The sequence below is a fragment of the Sciurus vulgaris genome, assembly GCF_902686455.1.
Source record: "Sciurus vulgaris genome assembly, chromosome: 1".
NCBI lineage: Eukaryota > Metazoa > Chordata > Mammalia > Rodentia > Sciuridae > Sciurus > Sciurus vulgaris.
In genome coordinates, this window is record NC_136461.1 from 69,286,322 (window position 1) to 69,313,082 (window position 26,761).

The 26,761-nt window shown below is 37.5% G+C and overlaps 2 protein-coding genes across 7 annotated transcripts in view; one reads left to right on the top strand and one right to left on the bottom strand.

Annotated features, from left to right (window-relative positions):
- ADGRL2 (adhesion G protein-coupled receptor L2) overlaps window positions 1–26,761 on the top strand; it is a 623,949-nt gene that overhangs the window by 315,417 nt on the left and 281,771 nt on the right. The gene's annotated exons all lie outside the window — the stretch shown is intronic.
- On the bottom strand, window positions 1,729–2,202 carry LOC306653988 (leucine-rich repeat-containing protein 52-like; the record flags this gene model as incomplete). The annotated part of the gene is made up of 1 exon (XM_079127197.1): window positions 1,729–2,202. One exon carries the CDS (start codon window positions 2,200–2,202, stop codon window positions 1,729–1,731), a length of 474 nt encoding a protein of 157 aa, XP_078983323.1.

Here is a 26,761-nt window from a genome sequence, read left to right on the forward strand (position 1 = left end):
GCAGGAGGATTGAGAGTCAGTCAGCCTCAGCAGTGACCAGATACTAAGCAACTCAGTGAAACACTGTCTCTAAATAAAATACAAAATAGGGCTGGGGATGTGGCTCAGTTGTGGAGTGCTCCTGAGTTCAATCCCTGGTACCCCAGCCCCCACAGATCCTTTCAACATATAAACTGCCTTCATCATTTTACAGTATACCAAGCATAGTAAGTACTTTGTAACTATATCTTATATGAATGCAAAAACAAAAGATTGCACTGTGTTCAAATGCAGAATTTTGAATGTCATGAGATTTTTCTCTCATTTAAACATAGGTATCTTAACCGTAATAATCAAAGTAGTCATAATTAATAACAGTTCCAGGTTCACTCCCAACAAGACAGCATCATGAGTGTAATGTACTGGAAGTTCAACTTAGCAAATGGATGGTAGAACTGACTAAGCAACCAGGAAGTTGCTATTCCATGCAGTTTCCCCAGGCGGGTGCCACTACACATTCTGGGGAGATGCGATAACAGCACATTTTACATCTTCATGTGTTGAAACCAATAAATCTTAGTCCTTTCAGAAGCACAGCCTTGCTTTGGGGTAAAACTGCAACCACTGATCTACAATTCAGCTCTGACTTAACTTTTTGATCTCTTAAGAGTCAGCAATGGGATCAGAACCAAGGGGCTGTGGTTGCTAATTTAGAGCCAAAGTAGAATCACCTTCATATTAGCAGTGACTGGCTCATGCACGCTTAGACAATTAGAGACACAGGGCAAAGAATCTGACTCCCTCATTTATAGATCCACAAACTGACGTCCAGACTCGGGATATCCATGGGTTTTAAACACAACTCCAAGCTCAGGGGTGTCCATGTTGTGCCTGCCTTCTGCCACCCACCCGCTTCTGAGCTGCCACTCCTCACCCCTAGTACATTGACAAGTTGGAGCCTAATGCTTTCTAAATCCTTTCTGTTTACTGCAGCAAAACAGAGAAAAGACACATCTTTCTTTTCCCAGAACATTGGGCACAAGATCATGCCCAGATGTCGTGGTTAATTACAGTTAAAATGTAATGCCACAAGAATGGATTGCACTAGACAGGGAGAGGGGATGGAAGAGTTCACAGGCTAAAGAGAGCCGAATTTCTGATCCTTCCTGAAGGATGGTTTAGCTGGGGGCTTTGCACAGCTCTTAGGACACTTGTTATGTAGTGACATTTCTATAAGCCTCAGGTTTCATTCAATCCAACTCTTTTAGTGGTGGTAGGGAAGAGGTATTTCTAGGCTTCCCAGCTTGAAATAGTTCAGAAAAGACACATAAAGGTGTAACTTAAATCCGAATGCAAGCAGGTTTCAGGGTGTGCTGGGGGGCAGACAAGATCTGTGACTCTCCTGGACTTTGAATCAGCCTGTTGGACAGGACAAGTGTCTACCTGCACAATTCCCTGGACAGCTGGAATCATGGGTGCTGTGCTGGACTACAGGATTTGCCCAGATGCTGCATCCCAGCTCAGCTCAGGCATCAGAACCCTGCCAACAGTGCCAAAGGCAAACCAAGAGATGCTTTTTTTTTTCCTTATTCATGTGGCATTTATGAGTGAGATAAGACAGATATTTCCTTCTAACATCCTTGAAAACATGCAGCGACACAGACCAGGTTGAGCATCCTGCTCAGTTGTGGATTGAACAGAAGAGTCAAGAAGTTCAAAGTAGTCAGCCCGCACATTCCGAGACACAGCCTACGAACAGAAGTCTGGGTGGCTCAGATGGGACACTATGAGGTAGATGGCGAAGTCCAGGAAGGAGCAGTTGCACTTCCAGGGGTTCCTGCTCAGATACAGGGTCTGGAGCGCCGTGAGGTGGTGGAAGGTGTCGTGGTCCAGGGTCTGCAGGCCGGTGTTCCTGAGGTCCAGGTGCCTCAGGGAGCTGGTGTTGGCGAAGGTGTGCTTGTGGAGAGACAGCAGGTGGGGGTTGTTGGCGATGCTCAGCTGCACCAGGTTGCTGAGCATGGAGAAGCTGAACGGGGAGATGGAGGTCAGGTTGTTGGAGCTGAGGTCAAGGTAGATGAGCTTGAAGACCCCGATGAAGGTGTAGTCCATCACCTCCCGGATCCGGTTGTTCCAGCAGTCCAAGTAAACCAGGTCGCTGAGGAGTCCCAGAGGCATGGCTGGCAGGCTCACCATCTTGTTGTCGTTCAGGTACAGCCCCGGCATTCTCCAGGACCGGGAGATCGTGAGTAACAATCTCAAACTAAATTGCAGAATTCAGGAAGTTTATCTTGGAACTCTCCCACATTTTCCAGACTCTTCTTCCCTCTCTTGGAATGTCCTGTCTTTCCTCGCCCAAGCACGCAGGGCCCTCAGGCCTCCAGCCCTCAAACCAAAGTTATCCTACATTCCAATGATTCTCTTTCCGACTTGCCCTATCTCAAAGTCCACCCAAACTCCAACCCCACTTCTTTCTGTGCAGATCTCAAGAAAGATATTTGATTAAAAGAATTCACAAAAGGGTGAATCGCTGATCTGTTAACTTATCCTACAGGAAATCTCTTTGAATGAGGAAAAGTTATTTTTTAGCCACATGCTCAAGACTCCTTGAGAACTCCCTATTCCCAAGACCAGTCCTCACTGACTAAATAGTTAATTTCCATTTCGATTCCCTTGGACTATCTAGTTTCTTTTACTCCCCTTGACTAGATTTTTTTCCTTCATTTTTAAAAAGCTAACACTTAACCCTTTTGGGATCTGGCCGTGTATTATCTACTCCTTTCTACAACGCTCTGATGGAGGTTTATCCTGATTCTCATTTTAAAGAAAACAGGTTTAGATGGGTTAAGTAGTTTGCCTGAGGTTATGATACGAGGCAGAGCTATGAGTCAAACTCAAGTCACTCTGAGTCTTGAGTCAGTATTCTTTTTTCTTTCAGTGGGACTGGTGTTTGAAACCAGGAGTGCTCTACTACTGAACTACATCCCCAGGTCCCTTTTTAAATTATATATTTTGAGACAGGGTCTCACTAGACTGCACAAGCTGGCCTTGAACTTCTGCTCCTGCTGTCTCAGCCTCTCCAGTACCTGGGATTACAGGTGTGCAACACCACACCCAGCTAGACCCAACATTCTTAACCCCTGTGTCCTAATGGGGAAAGTCTCGATTCTCGGTCAGGACAGTGTCTGAGTTGTGACTGTGCACTAAGTGATGACAATCACTAATTGTTTTAACCTTAATAATAATGTCATGTTGGGCTAAATTGAGATTTAAATGTGAGGAGTGATTTTAAAAAGTATACCAAACCTGAATTTGCATGAATATTTCTTACTCATAAAAAAATATGATGGTGCTGGAAAGTGAAGCTAGGACCTTGTGGATGAGCCCCACCACCAAGCTATATCCTCAGCTCTTTTAAAATTTTATTCTGAGACAGCATCTTGCTAAATTGCCCAGGCTGGGCTACAATTTGCAACCCTTTTGCCTCAGCCTCCCCAGTAGTTGGGATTATAGGCATGCACCCCAACGCTGTCTTTTTCTTTTCTTTCTTTTCTTCTTTCCTTTTTAAAAGTCACTTCTCCAGAAGGAACTTTGATTTTGATGTACATGTGAATTTTTTGAAAGATGCACTTGTAACAGAAGCATACTGGATCTCTCTCTCTCTCTTCACCCGGGTTGTCAGCAAATACTTGCTAAATAAATGAATGATAGATCTTTGCCTGGAAAACAAAGGAGAAGCATGGCTGGTGAATGAAAAGGCTTTTTGTTAATTGGGAAATCATTGCTGGTAGGAAGAAACACTGACTTTTACACATGATGATCTAGCCTTGAGTAGCTAAGTAGTAGTAAGATGTATTCAGACATCATATGAATAAAATCTTGCGTTAGTTTTCAATTAACTTATAGCTCTGTTTTGACCTGTGTTTAGCACCCAGTTAGACCTGAGCTACCTTAGTCTTACTTGAATTTCTGTACCCCATTTCCCAGTGATTTGCAAGTTCTTAAAAAAAAAAAAAGTGGGGAGAGCCTTGTGAAAAGTGTATTCATTGAGTCCAGTTTCCCCCCACCCTCTTTACCATTTTCTATTTTTGGTTTTCGCCCTCCCCTCTTGTACCTGGCATGTTTCCCAAGAAGTGCTTCAGTTGCAAAGAAGGAAAACACTGACAGTGCATAATTTAAATGAGAGAGATGTGCCATGCCACATTTTCATTAAAATTACAGAAAAATCCAAGCTGTGTGGAGTTTAAGGGAGATCAGAATAGAGTCCAAAGTGCTATCATTACATTTTGTAGTGTTTTTTTAGCTCAATAAAGCAGCTGTCCTATATTTGCAAAATAGCTTGGAAATTGTTGGTCGTGGAAAAGGAAAGATGCACACTGGGTTTTTTCTTTCTTCATTTCAGTTTAGAGTTCTCCACTAGTTATAAGAACTGGGGGTGGGGGAATCAAGCTGCATAATTCTTATGAACTCCATTAGCAACTGAATATCAAACCAAGAATATGTTGAAAAAAGTTTCTCAAAGTGGATTGGGACAGAACTTTGCTAACAAATTGATAAATTCTTACCCACAGATCAAATATTCTACTGGTTGATAAGCTTAATGAAACAATGGCACTTGCTTATAATGGTGTTTCAGTAAGCAAAATTTTCTGCAGACTTACACAAAACAATGAAGTAAAGATGTTATTCTGGGGAAAAAAGACCTGAAACAAATGTGGAGAATAAAGAATTCCAAAACAATACTAGTTTTCTCAGTAATTGCTGAGTTCCACCACTCGTGAGCTAAGTCTTCCTTTAGAACTGGAAATTCATTATACTTTGGCATCAGTTCCTTTCATTTTGGCATTGGTTCGAATCACAGAATGCTCCTGTCATTAACCAGGAGATTTTCATCTCAGTAGTTAATAACTTTCCTGTACATGGTAAACGCCCATTCTATTATACTATCTTAGAATCTAGACCAAGAATCAGAGACCTCAAGTAATAAAAATAATCTCTGCTCTTTGGGAATTCAACAGAAAACCAGCAAGATTGTTTATTAATCTCAGAGAAAGGTAACTTGAAAACTAATTTGTTTCCTTTTGTTCTCCAAATAAACAGCATTGCTATGATTTTTTAAAATAAAAATATATAATTTTGTATCTCAGAACAAAATATCCCTATGAGCGTGACTTCATCTTCAGCTTTATTAATAAGTGATATTTTTCGCTAACATAGACCTAGAACTTCCATTAACACCAAATCACCCTATATGTACTATGTTGAATAATGCTGAATAACAACAAAAATCCATTCATGCCTCCATTTCATATATAACTGTCAATAGATATTTGTAGATGCTTACAGACCTTTCATTTCTTAGACACTTACAAGTACATAAAGTATATAATTTTAGTGTTTTTATTGTGTTTCAAAAATAGAATCATGGTAAAAACTTCTTTTTAAAATTTCATCTTTTTACTGTTGATAAAATACAAATCCAGAAAACTGTATTACACAAATAATGCAACTAAATAAATTTTATCCTTCCAAACCTTTGGCCACTGGTTTCCCTTGAAGTCTTCAGATGCTCTCTCCCAGTCTCAGCCCTCTCCCTCTCCTCTTTAGTTTATCACTCAATGGACAACCCTTTCATAATATAACTTAGTTTTCCTGTTTTGAATGGTTTAAGTCTCTTTAAATAATAGTCTCCTTCCAGCTTTCTCATTTTTCAAAATTTTTAGTTTTTTTTTTCATTTTTTATAACTGTAATTTGTTAATTAAACAGAATAATTCATCATTCGAACAAACCCATAGTCTAGATTTTATTGGTTCCATTCCCTTGGTGTTATTCAATGCATTCCTCTGTTCCTTGTAACTCCTATAAATTGGCAGTTAATCCGGAGGTTTGTTCAAATTCAATGTCAAATACAGATATGCACGTGTGCTGAGTGTATGTGTATACAGATATTGAACGTACTTCATAGGTTGTAGGGTACTCTTTGTCAAGATACTGTCTTTTTTTTTAACTTAATATGTCTTACAAGATTCCTTCCCCCTACTTAGTAAACCAGATTTGCTTTTATTCTTTATTCCACAGAAGGATGTTCTATAACTTCCTTCCCTCCTGATGAAACTTTCTTATTCTCATCTTCATTAACAATACTACATTGAACATCTTTATAGAGAGACCTTTGTGCATACAAGTGAGAGTTTCAAGGGAGAGTGAAGTCTTTAGTCCTTTCACTCTTTGTACACTAGTAAGAGAGACTCTGAAAAAAGGAGAATGTCACTGACAGGAGAAGAAACAGTAAAAGGACATTTTGTTCTGTGCAATGCACTTAGTCAGTTTCCTAACACAGGAAAAGGATCAAATCTACAGGAATCTATAACAACAGTATCCAAAATAGGATACGTATAAAGCCACATGGACTGGTGCATCAGGTACAGAGGGTAATTCTATTTCTATTATTTTCTATGTGTATCTTTTTATAATGTACAGAAATATGTGCAAACAATTCATAAATACGTGTGTGTGTGTGTGTGTGTGTGTGTTCAACATTAATAATCCAAGGATGTTCTAAGAGAAAAATATTTAGGTCCTAACAATTCTAGTTTGTTTATTATATAGAGTTTAGTTCCTGCAAAGCTGATTGTCTGCTGAATATTTCCACAGAAGTGATTTGTCATCACCTCAAACTCAACATGTAAAAAAGAAAAAAAAAAAGGTAATCCTTTTTCCCCTCAAGGTCCAGCTTCTCTCCCTGATTATTGTGTTTCCATGAATGGCAGCAGCCTTCTCCTGGCCACCCAGCCTCGAAACCTTGAGTCATCTTTCCTTTGCGACACCTTCCATGTCAGACTCTGCAAGAGCTTTTATGTCTGCTTCCTCCTTTCCACCTCCACCGCCACCACCCTTTTCAGGGCCCATTTAATGACTGTTAAAATTAAAGTTTAATTGCTCTCCACTCGTTCTTTTAAGCCAACACATCTTAAAAGACGAATCTTTCTAAATCACGGTTCTGATCATACCACAAGTCTGTTGCAACCTGGCACATAATTATGAACTGCTAACTAAAAAATACCAAGACAACTCCTATATATGGCATTCGAGAGCCTTTGTGCTTGGTTTCAAACTCTTCCCCTTCCCTCCATTGTCCTCCTTTTCCACCTAAGATTGATTCAACCCAGTCCTTCCTTTTTACCTGACTCTGGTCAGGCATGTCACAGGTGTTATCTCGTTTAATTCTCACCATGCCCTTTGAGGTAGATGGCCAAATGTCATTGCAATGAGGGAGGTTCTGGAACCAGCATGCCTAGATTCCAATCCCTGCCTTATCAACTGCGTGACAAGTGACTTGTTGGACAGGTCTCTTTCCCTCTCTTACTTTAGTCTTTTCATCTGTAAAGTTGCTTAATAAATGCTACTCTGTGTGTTCCTTATTTTAAATATTACTATTAATATCACCATTTTCCAGAAAAGAACAATTGAAGCTCATAGAGATTATGTCAGTTGTCCCCATTCACACACCTAAGGAGTGTCAGATCAGGAATTCAGCCCACATGTCTGACTCCAAATGCCATGTTCCTGAAACAGTCCTCAGTTGACTCTGGTCTCTAGGCCCGTCTCTCCTGCTTTCTACCTGTGTGCACTTCTCCAAGATGCTTCATCCTTACTCCTATCCTACCTTTTTATTTTTTCATATTTTACAGTTCCCCCTGAAACATTTCTATTTAAAATGAATTCCTCTCCTTTCTCCTCAGAGGTGATCTCAGCCTCTTAAAATTCTACCCATTGCTATGAAAGGTCATCTTCCTGTGACACCATTCTTCACCTTCTTCTTTCTTCCATGAAACAGCAGCTGTGACCTCCCTCTGCCTGGATGGACATATCTTCTATGATTCTTATCAGAGGTGCACAATTTACTGCAGATATTTGTGCATCTACAGGAGAAACCAGGACAGGACATTATGTTCGAAAGCTCCCCAGAGATCATCTTGCTTACACTGTTTTCAGAGCCCTAGGGTTCAAAGGAGGCAGTAGTTCTGGACTGCTGGAGGCAGTTGGGAGAGGCCAAGTGGGTGGACCTGACCTCCTTACACACACCCACACCCCTTCACACAGAGGATCCCCTTTTTCTTCCTTTTATACCCTGGGATAAATGTCTAAACACATTCCCATAATAAGTTATTGTCTCTTCTCTCCCACTAGATCTCCAACACCTTGTGGGAAGGGAGTCTTCTAGCTAGGGTGTCTCCAGCTGCACCCACCTCAGGGCCTCTACAGGGTCACAGAGGGAGGATACTCTTCTCTGTACCTTAATTTATCTAATCTTAGATATTTTACCTTTAACCTGGATGATAAGCATTCTCTCCATTTTAAAGACACAGAACAGAGGCTCACCTCACCAAAGTAAAGCAATCTGTCCTATTTCATAGAGCTAGTGAGTGATAGAGAAGTCAAGCCTAGATCTGTCTGGCTCAGATTCTGAAATTGGATGGACCAAGGTTCAAATCCCAGCCTACCTTTAAGTAGCTCTGTTCTGGCAAGTGACTCAATCTTCTGAGTCTTGCCTCTTGTAACAGGCACAGCCACACCTCACACTGTTCCTATGATCAAACACCATGACCCAGATGTCTGACTTTCAACCCGAGTTGGCTGTTTTCACTATGCTGCACTATCTACAACAACTTCCTGAGAAAATTCTAGGTATTGTAACTTCTGAACTCCTTTCAGCAACAGATCTGAAAATACAGCATTCTGAGAATTTTTTCCTCCAGCCTATGTGATTTTAAACTGTTCAGAGAGCTAGGCAATTTCTATCAGGAAGAGAACAAGTCAAGGTTCTTACATGAAACAGCAAGTGATACAGCAAGTTCTGTTTTATTGCATGGTGCTATTTTCTGAATGCTTGTGACCCTCCAAAATTCTTAAGTTGAAACCTAATCCCCATGTGATTACATTAAGTGGTGGAGTTCTCAGGGAGGTGATTAAGTCAAGGGGTAGAACCCACATGAATGGCATTAGTGCCCTTATAAAAGAGGCCAAAGAGTTTGCGTGCCCCTCCCACCATGTGAGGACACATCAAAGATGCCATCTATGAAGCAGAGTCAGTCCTCCCCAGACACCACAGCTGTTGGCATCTTGACCTTGGATCTTCCAACCTTCAGAACTGCAAGAAATAAATTGTTGCTTATAAATTAGTCAGTCTAAGATATTTTGTTATAGTAACCCAAATGGACCAGGACGAATGGCATATGATAACAAGGCCCGGCAATTTTGTTCTGCTAAAAGAATTCTCTCCTTACTAAAGTATCTGAACTGAATAAGTATGCTGCTCTCTTCCCTCTGAGCCTCTAAGTTCCCAACTTATGCTTCTTCCAAGGGAATCACAGTCAATTATGGAAAGGTATGTATGTCTGTCTGTGGTTTTTGGAAATATTAACTATCAAAAACATCTCATTAACATTCTACATCCATTTTAAAAACCCTGATATGATGCTTCCATGCATTTGTTAGATAACGGGGCAAACAGTTTTGTAGATATAGTCACAAACTGTAGGATATCTCACCAATAAAATTTAACTCTTCTGTCTTTAAAAAAATATGAGGACTATTATAACCATTGCATCTTTTGTAATCTTATTATGACATTAATTTCAGAAACAGAATTTGAACATATATTTATCCTCATTTTACTGTTATAAGGACAGATAAGTTGTTAACAAAGCATAAAAAAGAAAGAATGGCAAGTCAAGACCCACTGGATCCTGGAAGAGTGTTGCTGACAGGTTCATTGCAGCCCATATGTTGGTACCTAATAATGTAGTCCATTTATTGGTGCCTAATAATGTCTTATTTATTTGCACATTGTTTTTAATTCTTGCTGCTGATATGCAATTTACTTTTTTTTAAATGTCTACTAGTTACATTTTTGAGAAACTGGTAATGGTGATGTGTTGTACCTGCCCCTGTCAATGGGAATAAAAGAGTGAAACCAGAAAAGAACTAGTTTGTAAGAGAGTTTTTTTTTTTTTTTTTTTTTTTTTTCCCCAATCTGGGTTTCCCTGCTAAGATATGGGTTCTGTTATCATCTGAGAACATAGTCAAGAGAGTTTTTTACTTTTATCAACCTTCCCAGATAACGCAAACACATTAACTTTAAAAAAAATAGATTGACCACAGGATGTGGCACATCTATGGTGCCAGAACATTGCCATGTTGTACATATTATGGAAGGCACTTAGTAAGGGTCCTTTCAGGGATGCTTAATGACTTGTTGATGGCTCTTAATATGTCATCATGACCTTTTTGTTATCACATTTCCTTTCAGTGCATCCCTCTGGTTTTCCACATTCTAATGGTATGCCCTGTAACTGAATTTTACATAACAGAATGTATCAAAAATATTTTTAAATTACTTTCTTTTTTAGCATTAAGTAACGAGCTAAGAATCAATGTTTATTGAAAAAACAAAGTTTCATACATACAATGAAATGTTTATATATAAGAAAGCACTTTTTGCAAGGAAAACCATTATTTTTATACACAAATATTTTCTGAGTCTATTTATCAACCCCCCAAATGCCTCACAGGATCACTGTGAATGCTTTTCAGATTGATTTTTGCCCTTTTGACAGCCTATGACCAATATCACATTTTATTCCTCCTGAACAGAGGTTTGAGTAATGAATTGGACATTGTCTAAGAACTGGGATTTCATGTTTCCTTTTCCCTAAGTATGCCCATTTTGTGGAAAACAGGTCTAAGGGGACACATGCTAAAAGTACATCTTAAGTCTACATTTGTTTGATGAGTTCAATGTGTTCTGGTTTTCTGAGAAGTAACAGCCTGCTGTCTTTCCTATGTTGTGCACACCATCACCTGCTTTCTTTCCAACTGTGAATAGGTGATACCGAGTAATCTGCTCTCTCTTTGTGATATCTGTGACCCAGGACAACTCACTGAGGGTAAAGGTACAGTCTGTATCTCTGGGGCAGTTTTTTCTCTGTGTAAAGCTAATGAAACCTGCAACCTTACCCTCACTAGTGCTGTCCTCTCACCAACCGAGCTAACACCTCTGAAGGTAAACAGATGATTGGCGCAGAGTTACATCCACATTCCGTTTCCAAACTAGTTCTTCTGATGTTGCAGAAGAGAGGCATCCTACCTTGGAAAGTTATAGAACTTTCAGTAGTTCTTAGGAGCTGCCTTTTCCAGGTTTTAGTAGAAGAGGAGGTCTTTGAAAAATTTTAAACAGTAAATTCAAATGAAAAGAAAATCTAGCAAAGACCAAGGAGAGAGATTAATGTTCAAAGGGAGACAGACGTCTTAGTCTACTTGTGTACATTTGGGATCAACATTAATAAACCTGATCAAAAATACTTTTTGAGTATCTACTTTGAGTTAAACATGATGTGGTTTAATGAGAGAGAAAATACAGTGGGATCTTGTAAGTCATACAGTCCAGTAGGAAACACAGCAAACAGTAAAAATTTAGTATTAAAGGCAGAATTCAGGGTGGAGTTATGGGATTATGGAAAGGTTTCCTGAAAACATTAGCAAATCATAAAGGGTTGATAGTTTTCCAGTGAGAAAAATTAATTTTCCTTTTATTTTATTTACATATTTCTCATTGCATTATTTTAACTACCATACTTAATTCTATGCTAAGATTCTTTACACTTACTCTTTTACCTTCTTTATTTCTATAAAAGTTTTGAAAATAAAATTTAAAACTTAAGCATTTTAGGTTTTCACAGTATTTCCATTAAAATTCTATCATTTAGCCTTATTGTGTTCCTGGAAAATTAGCAAGTGAATACTATCACCTGTGTAGTAATGAAAAAATTAATGCAGAAGGAAGGGAAGTCAACTTGGTAGTAGTATTAAAGTCAAAACAATATCCCAGGTCCTCCATTCCTAGTTTCTAATAGTCTGTACATTTGGCTTCAAGTTTTATGTATCTTACTTATTAATCACTTCAAGTTTTTGATTGTCCCTGAAATCATATTATTATAACAGTTTTAGATGATAAAGCTTTTAGAAAAATACACATGAAGAATTCTTATCTATTCCTTGGAAAAAAATATCTAAACAATGACATGATTTTCGAAGACTATGTAATTAACTATGTGGTCAAAATTTTTAATTTATTTGATATAGCCTATATGTAACAATGAACTTCACTGATCTGTTTCAATTCATTTAAACTCTCTATTTATGGTTAATTATTCATAGGTCAATTAAACATCCATGCCTTGGATAGTCCCTGTTTACACCAGTTTTCTAGTGTAATTGATAATAGCACCCCCTTCTATTTGAAAAATATTTAATTTAGACAATACATTATATGATCACCCTGGGTATTTGCCATATTCTGGTCAAATGTGTGGGGAAAAAAACAGAATTGTTCCTCCCTAATCTCTCCTGCCCCCACTGTACATCTTCTTATTCCCTGTATGTAATTTTGAATACCTACCAGATAAGTCTTGTCATAGAGACAGGAGAAAGAAGTACACAGCAATAGTCTGCTTATACACTTTTTAGGTAATGATGGCAAAATTACATTCATGCCATTTGGTAATAGTGCACTGGTCCAGTTCTTAATCAATCACTGTAATTTTGTTGTTTTGTTAAATTAGGTTTGATTGATAACAACAGGCTGTGAGCAGGTGGCAACCATTGGGGCCATTTGGTCTTGCTATTAAGTCTCCCTTTTGTAGGATTCAGTCAACTGCTGGTCCTACTAATCATTAAAGTCAAGTTTAGAAGCTTGCTAATGGAAGAGAATGTGTCCTATAAAAATAGATTCCTTATTATCCTAGCATTTCCATTGTATGATTTGTAGATTTTTCTTCAACTATGGGGAATAAATATGGTAACTAAGGATTGTTTTAGTATGGATTAGATTAAGCTTTAGGCTACCGTGTGTGTGTGTACAAAGCTAGAAGGATCCTTGGTAAACAGTATATTCTGTTGCCCTTAAGTAATTACTATAGGTTATGTGGTATCTCAACTGTCAAAAGGAAATATATCATCAAGATTTTTTTCTTTATTTGGTTTTCTTTTATAATTTACATTTCTAAACTATATCTGTAAAGTCTGGGTATTTTCTACACTGCATGACAGTCTATAATGAATTCTTGAAGAAATATTTGTCAATAAACATATAAAGGGATAGCTATTCTTTGTATCTTTATACATGTTAGATTTCTAAAATATATAGTAAGGCAAACTATATCCAAGATGTATATTAAAAATATGTTTCCTGTGTTCTCTTAATTTGAGAGTATTTTAAGGCCCGTGTGTGTGTGTACCCCTCTTAGAAAACCAATTTTTAAAAGTCCAAGCATAGAAACCCATAATTCTTTTTTGGTTTTACTATAATAGTGTTGATATGCTTCTTCTGAAATAATCTGTGGCATAAAAAAAAAAAAAGAATCTCATGTAGTGATTAGAATGTGCATTCCATGAATGGTACTAAACCTTTTTGTGAATCAAATTCTTTCAATTCTCAAGAGTTTCCCTAACCAGGCATAGATTCAAGAAATTTCTCAGTGATTGCCTTGCTTATGAGCTAGTGACTGAAAAAGAGCATACATTAAATCTATAAAAGCTGAAAAGTTATGTGAGGGCATGGATAATTGGAACAATTTAAGAAACTACTTTTATTTTAGTCTATGAATGACAATATTGCATTATTATTATTTCCTTCCTTCTGTCCCTTTACAGTATATCCATAAATATTGTGTCTTTGCTTAAATTCATCTAATTTGTTGAATGGAAATATCTGACTAGAACTTTGAAATTCATTTATTAAGGGTGGTGCTTAAACCACATTCATTTATTTTATATATATATATATTTATTTATTTATTTACTGTGATGTATACTAGGTACTGAACTCGATGCTGAGAATACATTTAAAAATGAATCCAGACCAGGATGTAACTCAGTGGTAGAGTGCTTGCCTAGCATGCGCAAGGCCCTGGGTTTGATTTTTCAACACTACAAATAATAATAATGAGTATCATGGGGCTCAGAAAATAAGGACGTGTTCATCAAAGCATGGTGAGAGCAAAGAGAAGAAAGGATTCATAATGAACTCTGCCTGGAATTTTAAAATTAAAAAAAAAAAAAGTCTTCAAAGATACATGGATAAACTGAAACTACTGAATCTTTTAACAATTGGAGAGTTTGCTGAATAAATATAGTTTGATAAGACCTTGCCATACAAATATACATTATATAAAGAGCATAATTATTTGGAAATCACTGAGGACATTTACTAGTAAAGTAGCATTTTCTTTTAAAGATTGATATATGGTTTCAATATGGTTATATACATGGTCTTTTTTTTTAAAACCATTCTCTTGAAATAAATTAATATCTAAGTTGAAACGCACCTTAAATTCTTATTCAGCAATACAGGCAATGAATTCTCATAAAGTCATTACTTATCCCAACTCCTATTTTAAAAGGTCGTTTATCACACAATTATCAGTTTATCATTGGGATACACAGTCAGAGTTAACATTGGGGATCTCACCTCTGACTCTTAGTCTCTAACATGAAGGTTGATATTCCTATTGAGAAGTATGATAAGTGAATGTCATGCTGTGTGAGAACCTCTGGATGTTAAACATCATAAATCTCTCTCTAGAGGTTATATCTAGAATCCTCCAATATAAATAGCAATGCAGGTGATCCACTACATGGAGCTATTTAAGGTACCTTCCCTTTCTAGAATACCATGACTGTAACTAATTCCTTTAGGAACCTATAGAGAATCTAGTTCATGTCAGTAATCCCCAGGATACCCTCTGATACTCTGGATGGTTCCGTATAACTCTCCTCATAAGATGTAATAACAAACTCAGCTCCTGTGAATTCTCTCCCTGTTAGGTCCTCTCTTTGCTTCCAGTCAGAAAATAGTTTCCTCCCTAAACCTGAATGGCTGGGCTAAGGCAAGACTGTGGACAATCCTTTCTAAACACACAAACAAAAGAAAGCAAGCAAACCTAGAAAATCTCGTGCCCTGACAAAATGTAATGTGTCCTTTTAAATCAATTTTGAAATAGACTCTCAAGGCGAAGGAAGGCGCCTGCATGTCACAACATCTGTTAAAGTGCATTTACTTCCAACAGAAACAATGGGACAACTCCACGTGGCACTAAGATTACAGAAGACACCAAATTGCTAAAAAGATGCAATACCCAAACAGACATTTGTAAAGGTTTGTCAACTCCAATGAAGTGGTTTCTGCGGACTCTGCACTTTTCTATGCCCCTCTGCCTCTCCTCCCTGCTGTCAAAAATAAATAAATAAAAGGAAGAGGCTGCTAAAATGATGAAACCTTAATATAACCTTTTCAGCAAGAGATAAAAACATATTGATTGGTGACTGTTGAAGGACGTTATTAAACTCTTAATGTTTGATTTCATTTCTTCTTATTTTATTTATTTATTTATTATTTGGTCGCCCACGGGCATCTCTGTACTGACTGACCCTGCTAGTTCAACTATTAAAGAATTTCCCTCTCCGAGGAGGCCTGATGTAAACATGATAATCTGTTTGGCGGCTCCTATGATGGCCCATGAATAAAACATGACAACTAGGTTGGAGTTGAAACAGTTCACTATTAGTTACCAAACAGAACGTTTGAAAGCTTCTGGAAAGCTTTACCATGGCTAACCCCAGAGGTCTGGAACCTCATTCTGGCCTAAAACTAACCCACAAGGATTGTGACTAACCATTGGCCTTATGGTCAACAACCCTATAATAGCTTATTAAACAGGACCAAATGCCAGGGATTGGGTTTGAAAAATACTCCTGTAACTATGGCAAAAAGCAAGTCTCTGCTCTTAGAATGTACATATGTACCGTATCCTTGAAAAGAAAAGAAAATGTTGAGTAGGTACCATGTGGGAAGAGAAGTCTAAAAGCCAAAGAGAAAGAGCTAGAAGGCAGTCACATCTATTATATTTGAGAGTGCACACGCTGAAATCAAAATGCAAAATCACTTATTCAGTTCTTTATAACATTACAAAGAAGCGATTGGATATTTTTTGCCTTTGATTACCTGTTGCAACCAAGACATGTTTATAAATATAACAAAAGAAAAGACTGGGCTATAATCACTGCAGTGGCAAATCAAAAAGGCAAAGCCTGTCCGCGGTTGGGTGGATGTTGTTGGGTGGATAAAATCAGAGAGGAATTATTTAATGTGACCTTTCCCACACAACAAGAGAACAATTGTTCTTATACTTCAGGTTTGTTTTTAAAGCATAGTCATTAAAAAACTGCTTATAACACATTTTTTTTCCCTAGAAATCTCTCCCTTTGTGCACTGTCTATGGCCATTAATCCTCTAATTATGTTCCTGCATATATTTAATTTTTGATCTCTTGTAGAAGGAACCATAAAATGAACATTTTATATAAAGACAGTTTTATATTGCTACGTAACAGCTGCTATTGACTAAACAACTTTCCTGGGACTGTCTTTTGTCTGTCAACAAGTTCTCTTATCACCTCTGACATATTCTGTACTTTTCACCTGGTTGCCATTATTCTTTATTTCAGTGAAAAAAATTAAATGCAACTCTGGATACTAATGCATTTGAAAATTTATATTTTGCATTTTTGATAATTTTTAAAGTAAGCATGATTTTAAAAGAATATGTGATTTTTTTAAATTTAGCATTCTCTAAAGAGCACTGTCAAAATACAAAGGCATACTTAATTAACGTAAAATTATGTTATTGTCCAGAACACATCTACTTTTAAAATACTATAAATAATAAAATTTGCATCTTCTGCATATTAATAAGATCTATTATAAATTATTTATGTACCTCTATTGTAAGATTTAGGTAATATAATTTAAATGTAATGTCTAACTCCCTGTAAATCATTTTTGAAAAAAGTGTTGGTATTAAAACTTTTTGAAATCATGAGTGAATGTCTTTTTCCAAAACATTATTTTAAAAAAATCAAATCCAAGTACTTCTGATAATATTCAGTGAAAAAACTTCAGTAGGACTTAGTGTATCAACTTCACTATGGAATGAAGTGTTCCACACAAGTAAGTTTTCCTGGTAATTGTAGCTTGCTCCCTTCTGTGTGTTTTGAAAATCAAGTGAGATAAAGTATAGGAAAGTGCTTTATAATTTTTAAAATGCATTATCATAGATATTATAACTTTCATTATGCTATAAATTTATTTTTAAACTTTTAGATTTTTTTCTTTTTCTTTCTTTTCATTCTTTTTGTTTTTGTTTTTGAGATGGAGTCTCCTTGTGTTGCCCAGGCTGTCCCAGTGATCCTCCTGCCTTAGCCTTCTGAGTAGCTGGGACTAGAGGTGTGTGCTACCCCACCTGATTAGATAATTTATTTCTAATGTAACTTTCAAAATACCTTCTTCTTATGCAGCATATATAAAATATAAGTTTACCTCTATGTTTTAATTGAGATTTATAATTATCAATATTAATTGTGGGATTCCCAAGTTTTACAGAGATATACTCTGCAGCATCTTATTCCTGACATGGTGCTGCATTGTTATGTTTTGTGTTGTTTGTTTTTGGTTTTCTTATCTGTGCTGCTCTGTCTCCTAACCATGTGAAACTGTCAGTCAAGCTGGCCTTTTTCATCTGCTTTATTCTCCACCCTTCTTTAACTACTTGTGTTTGTTGGGGTTTGGGGAAACAAACAAATAAATCCACCTGAATTATGTCTAAAAAGTAAATGGGTTTAGTTGAGGATCCATTAAGTTCTTATACATTTAGCTAGGTGAGCTTTTATTAAAAGACTTCTCAAGTATATATTTAGGCTACATACCGTACATTCATTGAGCAAGTATTTATGAAGTTCTTTCTGCTTTTCTGCCACATAATTAGACAGACATGGCCATAACCTCATGACGCTGGAACTGGAGACACAAACATAAAACATATGATTACCCAAATTTTTAATTACCTTAGATGGATGCTGTGAAGAAGAAATGTAGGATGCTCAAAGAATATTTAAGAGGATAGTCACCTCTGCTAATCTAGAAAGGCTTACCATTTAGACTGAGGCCTGAAGGACAGGTAGAATTAAAGAGGCCCGAGAGAGAAAACATATGTGAGGAAATGTGTGGTATCCAGAGACTTTTGTATATTTCCAGAATCTAGGTGAAATGGCTAATTTAAAAGACCTCTTAATAAATGGGTAGCCAACCATATAATTTCTTTTGAAGAATTTAGAAAACTTTTTTAATGATTATTTTCACCTGGTTCTTTTTCCAGAGCTTTAGAGGAACTCTTCTCTAAATTCTCATTGCAGTTTCTATTTAATTGGGGAGTGTGACTCTTCTGTAACCAGGCCATTTATGCTGCCTTACCTTGAGGACAAATTTCCAATTCTATACTGTGCTCTGCTTGCAATCTGATTGTAGAACTCCCACTGATGGCAGTCGGAGCTGTGCTTGTATATCTAGGAAAGTACACTGCCCTCTGTGTCACTGTCAGACTCCTCTGGCACGGGGCCTGGAAGCCAGAGTGTAGATGTGAGTCTCTAAGGAAACGGAGCTCACAGCAGTGTGAATGGAGGCAGAGAAAATAGGTAAAAAAGAAAAACGTGGCAGCTGGACTAGCACCCTTCATCTCTCCAACCAGGAGCGCGAGAGGAGAGGCGGATGGAATGACAAAGCAATGAGGCTCTCTGCTTCATAAAACCATCAATATTACAGTTACACATTGATTTTTAATAAGCCATGCCTCCTAATCTATGCAAGGCCGGGGTAAGACTGCAACTGGAGGCTCTGATTTAGGACTAACCTTGACCTTTTGCCATCCTCCTTTTCATTAGTAGGAGAAGGGGCCTTCTTATGTTTGTGTCTGAGCTTCATCTTTCTTCTGTCCCACCCCCGCCCCAGGCAGCCGCACCATCAGGGGGATTAACCCAGGGAAGAGGCCCAAGCTAGCTCCATAGTGGGCTAGGAAAGGGATTTCTGGGAATACTTGCTCTTCTTTAAACTCTACTGCCTTAGAAAATGGGCCAATTTTTAATGATCGAAGTTTTTGCTTTGTTTTGTAACCCAGGGGTGTTCTGCATTCCAACCCTTTTTATTTTTTACTTTTAGAAAGGGTCTCACTTAGTTGCTGAATCTGACTTCAAACTTAAGACCCTCCTGCCTCAGCCTCCCAAGCCACTGGGATTGCAGGTATGCACCCCTGCACTCAGCCCTATGCATCTTTAAAAGACCGCTTCTAAATATCTGTTTCTCAAACTTAACATACACCCAAATCATCCAGGGATCTTGTTAACATACAGATTCTGAGTCTGTAGGTCTGGGGTGGGCTTGAGATTCTGAATTTCTAACAAGCTCTCAAATGATGCTGGTCTGGAGATGGACTGGAGAAGTGTGGTTGGCCTATGTAAACATTACTGGTTTCTATTTGTGGGTATGTTTGTGCATGTACATGGGAAATTTTAATAGTGTATGTGCTAAAATAACACAGCATGAGTTAACAAAAAAAGACAGTTTTTAGGCTTATTATTTACAATCTTGTCTCAGAAGATGTCCCAGACAACAGTCTTTCATACCTGTTCCTCCTCTACATTAATCTGCTATCAGTGATGTCACCATGTCTTATCTTTGAATTGGCCTCTCAAATGTTGTTTTAGCAGTCTTCTGTAGCCTTCTAAAACCCTACAGATTTCTAAGATACATATTAGAGCAAATGGAAGACTAAATGTCTCCTGGTGTAGAAAAGGGTTTTTGATTAGATTTAAAGAGCTGTCATCTCTGAAATTTCCCTCTCTAAATCATTTTTTCTTTTCCCCTTTCAACAAGCTCTTCTACATTGCTTTCTTGGATGGAGACTGCTGCTGGTCCTGTTCTAACTATTCACGTTAACTGTGTCCTGTGGTATGGAACTGATACATATTTAAGAGCATCTTTACTAGCTCAAAAGCACTTGGCTTAGAGAAATTTTACTCTGCCTCTTCTCTGCCGTAATGACTATTTTCCCTTGCACTGAGTAAAATTCAGCTACATGAAGAAGAACAATGATGCTGCAGTTTGCACTGCTAAAAGCAGTTTTGAAAGCTGTCATGAAAGTTATCACTTAGCCCTAGATGAAATGCAATCTAACGTATGGGTTGTTTTTTTTTTTTTTTTTCCCAAAAGTAACTTGGACTTGTGGGAAATAACAATTAAAAAATGTGAACAGTGAACTAAGATTACACAATGTACATTTGACTAATGTTTTCAGGATAAATACATTTCTAGATTGTGTTATTCTACATTTTTAACATGAAATGTGAAATACTCTACTGAGTATTGAACTAAATTTCCCCCTGAGAATTTACAGAATATAACTGAAATGGCAGTTTTCTTGTTAGTCATGATCAAAGTGATCTGGGAATGTCTAAAAACATGTGAAAGTTGATTACACATTTTATTGCTGGCACCGCACTGACTGGCCACCCATATGATGGAGCAATTGGGACTGTGTACTAGTTCCAAGTAGCCTCAGGGAAGGAGTACCCTGGGTTGAGACCTTTAGAAAGCATTTGCTTGCCTCATTTAACCAAGTGACTTGTAATCTTCCAGCTTTTAGTCTTATTTATTTCACATAATGAGAAAAGAAAATATCTTATTTCTGGCATTAAAAAAAAGACTATCCATCATTTAAAAATTAATTTCAAGCCACACATACTATCTTTTTCATGAAATCCATGTTTCGTTTGTCAATAAGACAAAATACTTCTTAAGCAGAGTAATTTCATTTGATTTAAAAGTAACCAAGATTTGTCTTTAATCTTGCCTGCCTCTCAAAATCCTATTCATATTTCAAGGCATTGTAAAATCCCTTTTCTTCCAGGAAGTCTGTCTTCTTTTAGTCAGAATTAGTTGCCGCTTTTCTTGACCACATCACTTATGTGCATCCATGATTTGCTCAGTATACGATTTTTGTGGAGTAATCATTTGTGGACTACTAGAAGGTAAGCTCCTGAGGGAACAAAGCTTTCTTATCTTTAATTTTTATTTTCCCCGAAAATCCTAACCAGATGCTTTTTTAATAATAGAGGCATAGTATTTATAACATTTTATTTTATTTTATTTATGCACTGTAGAATATCAGCCAAACTAATAGATAATAAAGAATACACCTAATGAGTATTTTCAGATTTTTCTCACTATTATAGGAAACTAAAGAAGAAGAGAGTCCAAAAAAGAATCAGAACAGCATTAAGCAAAGATTATCTTACTGCTCAAGCTTTAACTTTTAACCTTTTGCAATAAAATATCTGTTTATATATTTTCTTTCCTGACTTTCTTTTTCTTTTAATGGGTGACTTTGGCAACTTTTCCATTTTCCCTATCATTAGAAGATTATTAACTAGTCTAAAAGCATCGGAGGAAAGGCACTGAAGTATTAGAACAAAAGAAATGAACAACTAATGATAGTTTACCACTCCAAACCAGGAGCTGTTTAATAGCAGCATTAAGGGACTTTCAGGTGAGAAAACACAAATTAATCACCAAAATTTCACACTGAAGACAGGAGAATTTGGTTTCATGGAGCAGCGATGTGATTTAGTGGTTGAATGACCTTGAGAAAGAGAATTAATATCTTTTAAGCTCAATTCTCTAATCTGGAACTATGGAAAGAATAAGTGTGGCCTACTTATAGGTTGGTTTGAAGACCCCATATATGTAGCATACTTGCCACTGTGCCTGGCATGGAGCCCACCCAGAAACTGGGGTTGCCTGGCATGGTGGAAAGATCTGTCCTGAGGGCTAGACCTTGCCATCCATCATCTAATCAGGCACGTGAGCTGGTGAGCCCTTGTGTCTCCTCACCAATTGCTTCTGTTTTTGTTTATTCCCAGGCAAAAGGGGACACCAGATTGTAGCAATTAGGAAAGTGAGAACCCTCAAAGTCAGAAAGAAAAATCAAAGCAAAGCCTTAGTCACTAAATCTTCCAGAAGGAAGGAGGAGAAAAATGAGCTTAAAGCTTGATGCATTCAATTCTGAATAATTTCTTAAAAGGAATTTTTGTGGTAAGGGACAATGGAAAGATACCAAGTTAACAATACAAACCCAAGTTAACAATACAAACCCAAGGGCAGACCCCATGGAAATCAAAGAAATTGGCACTCCAGGCACATTGTAAAATAAAGGGAATGTTTGAAAGAGAGGGCTATGTATTTGCCATTTTGCTTGATCTACATATCAAAAGTATCCTCCACTGTATATAGAAGATCTTGCAGGAAAATGTTTCATATGAAAAATAAAAAAAATAATAAAAGAAAAGAAAGAAAAAAGTGCTGGAGGCCATGTCATTTTTTTTTTTTTTTTTTTTTTTTTCTTCTTCCGTCCTATTCTTTTTCACAGCTTTCAGGTCAGGTGTAGAGAGTGGCTCATGCAAACTAATACCCAAATCACCACAAATGCAAAAAAAAAAAAAAAAAAAAAAAAACTGGAAAATAAAACATCTACTATAATAAAGAAAATAAAATAATCAAGAAATAGAGATAACAGAAAAATTAAGTGACCTTAACAGAAAAAACATAACTTTTTTTTTTTTAAATCTAATAATCATTTATGTAATAAGAGGTTACTGTGCAAGTCAGGAGAAAAGAAACTTTAGCTCAGCTACCTTCAGAAATAATTTTACTTGATAACGTACCCTTCTAAGTATCAGTAATATTGAAAAATTGAAAGTCAAATCTCAAAAAAACTGAAACCTAAGTGATTAAGTATTGGAAAACTCCTGCTATTCTATCCACATCATAGGGCTCATCTCTAGCAGACATCTCCTGGCAAAGATTTTTCCTTAACAAAGAGATGTCTTTCATACAAACAAGTTAACAGAAGTTTAAGCTTATTTTCAGAAAAGAAATCTGTCCTGACATTTAACCAGAACTGATAAATAGGGTGAAAAAAATATGACTTTACTAGAAGATTTTTATCTCACACTCCCACCCCATACTGGTTGAGTCCGTGATAGACAAAAATGCTAGACAAAAATGAAGCTTTTTAATTCTCAGCTATTTGGAAGTCTGAGGCAGAAGGATTGTAAATTTGAAACCAGCCTGGGCAACTTAGTAAGACCCTGTGTCAAAATAAAAAATAAAAAGGACTTGGAATGTAGCTCGATGATAAAGTGCCTAGAATCAATGCTCAGTAACAAAAAAATAAATAAATAAAAAAGAGCGTTTTAAATTTGTCATTCGAATTATGATTTACTTTGATTGAAAATTCACAAGATTCCATTAACACTACCTGGAGACTGTGGAAACATGTGGAGGACATGGGTTTACTCAGGAGACTCAGGTTCAAATCCTGCTTCTGTGTTCTCCTTGTGATCCTAGCCCACGGACTTCATCATTAGGGAGCTCAGCACCGTCTTCTCCATTCCTCATAATGCATTTTATGTAACTAATAACAGAGACTCTCAACTTTTCTGAGCTTCACAAAAAAGAACAGTAGAGCTACCTATTGTTTCTGTCACATTGTTATTGTGATATTTGAATAAATTGACATGAATAAATAACCCAGTACAGTTCCTGAAATATTTGGGGTGCCACAAAATGTTAGTTTCATTTCACCTAATAGTACCACCACCAAGATAGCTATGCAAGTTGACCTCTGTCCCACATGTCCTCCTAGCCATCAAATTTCTACCTCCCACATACTTCCCAGTTTGGGCTTCTTTTTTTCCACTTTTTTTTTTTTTTTTTTTTTTGCATTGACCTAAATTGAGCCCCTCATTACCTTAGGTTTGACTAAAATGATGGCTGTGTAATTCACCCTTACCTACGGACTCAACTACTGCCTAACTGTTCTCTGTGTGAAATTCTCTTTCTAGAGAATAAATATAATCATATTATCCTTCTGCTTAAAACTTCTGCTGACTTCTGGGTGTCCATAAAACAGAATTTAATCTCCCTAAAGTGATACAGGAGGGACTTCATCGTTAGGGAGCTCAGCACCGTCTTCTCCATTCCTCATAACGCATTTTATGTAACTAATAACAGAGACTCTCCTTTTCCCAATCTTCTATCTTTGCACTTGCTGTTCCCTTGGCCTGTGATGTATTTCCCACCCTCTGACAGTGAACAACTATTCATCTTCAAGACACAGCTGAAATGTCACCTCCCATATGTAGCCTTCTGCAAGCACATAGGAAGAATTTATCGTTCCTGTAGGACTTATAATTATCTCCATTACACCACACCACATTTCTTTAATTACTTGTTTATGTGTCTGGTTCTGCAATGAACTGTGAGCTCCAATGCATAGCACAGGGTCAAGAATGTAGGAGTATTTGATAAATATTTACTAAATTAATGATTGAGAACAACAACAACAAAAAAAAAATCAATGATATTACAGTGGAAGAGTGCTTGAATTTGTATGCGATCCCCTAACTTGCAAGTGACCTTTGATTTTTTTGGTTCTTGTTGTTTATTTATTGTTTGGTACTGGGATTGTACCCAGAGGTGTTTTACCACTGAGCTATAGCCCTAGTCCTTTTTATTTTTTATTTCGGGCAGGGTCTTGCTAAATTGCTGAGGCTGGCCTCTAACTAGCAGTCCTCCTGCCTGAACCTCCTGAGTTGCAGGGGTACACCACCACACCTGGCATGGCCTTTGATTTTTAGGGTATATTTGTAGCCTGTCTCTACACAGGCAAGAAAAAGTTTCGGAACTCTCTAGTGAATTCTATAAAACCACCACCATAACTATTTTTGTTTTAAGTCAATTAGATTGATACTGCAAGCAAATGTATCTTTGGCCTAAATTTTCACATTTAATAGTTTCAATTTACTCAGTTTGTTCAGACACAGCAGGAACACAGAGGGTATTGTTTTGTTTTGTTTGTTGCTGTACTGGGGATCAGACCCAGGGGCCCTTTACCACTGAGCTACATCACCAGAACCTTTTCATTTTTCATTTTCAGACAGGATCTCAGAGGTATTTTTGCTGTTCCTAAAAATACAAAGTTTAGCTGGGTACAGTGGCACACACCTGTAATCCCAGCAATGCAAGAGGCTGATCACAAGATTGAGGCCTACCAGGGCAACTCAGAAAGACCCTGTCACAAAACTAAAAAGAGCTGGGGATGTAGTTCAGTGGTAGCATGCCCCTGGATCCAATCCCCAGCACTACCAAAACAAAACAACACACCAAATTTTAGATGGTCAATTCTTTTCTTTTGCATGCCGGCACAAAGGAAAGCCTGGGATGTGGACAGAAGCCAACTGACTTTCACATATGCTTTGTCACTGACTCAGAGTTTCTCAGTCAGCACAGTGTGCCTTGGTTTCCCCGTCTATTAAGTAGTACCAGGTTATATTTCAGGATGGTGTGAATTTAATGAGAAGATCAGAAGTGGTCCCATTTTTTCTCTTTTGTCAAGAAAATAAGAGAAAAAAATTAAAGTCCTGGAATGCAAAGGGAGAAGCCAGGGTTCAGTAATTAACTTCGGTTAGTGCCTGGCCCAGTGCTGAGAGTGGATAGATGTTCCTTGCTGGTGATGAAATACTCCGAATGAGAACCTGTGTTTCTGGTTCTGTTCTGTCATAAAGCTGCTATTATTCAGCATTTATTAGGTACCCACAGAGTATGAGGCATAAACATGACAAGTAGAAAACACACAGTCCCTAACCTCTAAATTACAAAAGACAGATGCACAGGGAAGTAGGTGGACCTCGAAATTGTTTCCAAATGGCTGTTTGTAGGAGGATTTAGAGAGTAGGAATAGTCGAGGAGGGCTGGCTGGGGGACAGGATGCAGTGTAAGGAAATAGGAGGTATAAGAGGAGTTATTGTTTTCATAAAAGGGGTAGGGTAGGAGGTCAGGCCAATTTCCAGAGTCGTTAAGAAGTGACAGGAGAGATCTACTGGTGATAATGAAGAACCCAAGGGAATAAAGAGTGAGGAGTGATTTTCTTTTGTCTCTCTGTCCTCTTTGCTAATAGGGATACTTCCTCCAGCTTCCCTGTTGGTAGTAAGAATAAAAAAATCATAGTTGTTTTAAAATAAGACACTCCCTGGCTAAATTAATAGTTCCAACATTTACTAGCCTCAGTTTCCTCATCTTTAAAATGGAACAATACCTCAAAGGGTTGACCTGAGGATTAAAGAAGATGAAGTGTGAAAATGGCCCACATGGGAGCTCAGGAAGCACACCCAGGAGGCCCTGGCGCCTTAGCCAACCTCTGATGTCCTGATGTCCTGGGTTCCTTGCTTTTCTTGCTGTCTCATTGTCTCATTCTCCTGTCTCATTTGTTTAAAGGAGTAAGACCCTTTTTTTTTTTTTTAAAGATTGAGTTTAAACAAACAATATCTGTTAGTAAATATGTAGACAGGGTCTGTTTACAACAGAATTTGAGGGCCAGTGAGACTTTGAGGTTTTAACCTAGTTGGCATTTTTTTTTTTTTTTTTTTTTTTTAAGCAGTCATTAGATAAGAGACTGAAAAAAATCACAGTGGGAGCCTTGTGAAATAGTTCTCAGGACCCTCCAGAGCATTTCTCTCAGTCTCTTCATCAATGGAACTGGTCTGTATCGTAAGTCTTATTTATAAGGAGGCTTTCAGGCAATTTCACACTGCTTCTCTGTGATGCAGCCCCCAAAAACATGTAAACCCAAGGGATTAGTAGCGACTTAAAGGGAAAATAGTGTAAAGTTACACCATGAACCGAGCAGCTCAGCGCCTTGATGCACGGTTCCCCTGGGCTCCGACAGTGAATGAAACTTATCTAAGTGGCCCAGTCCACTCCCACACTGCCAGATCCGCA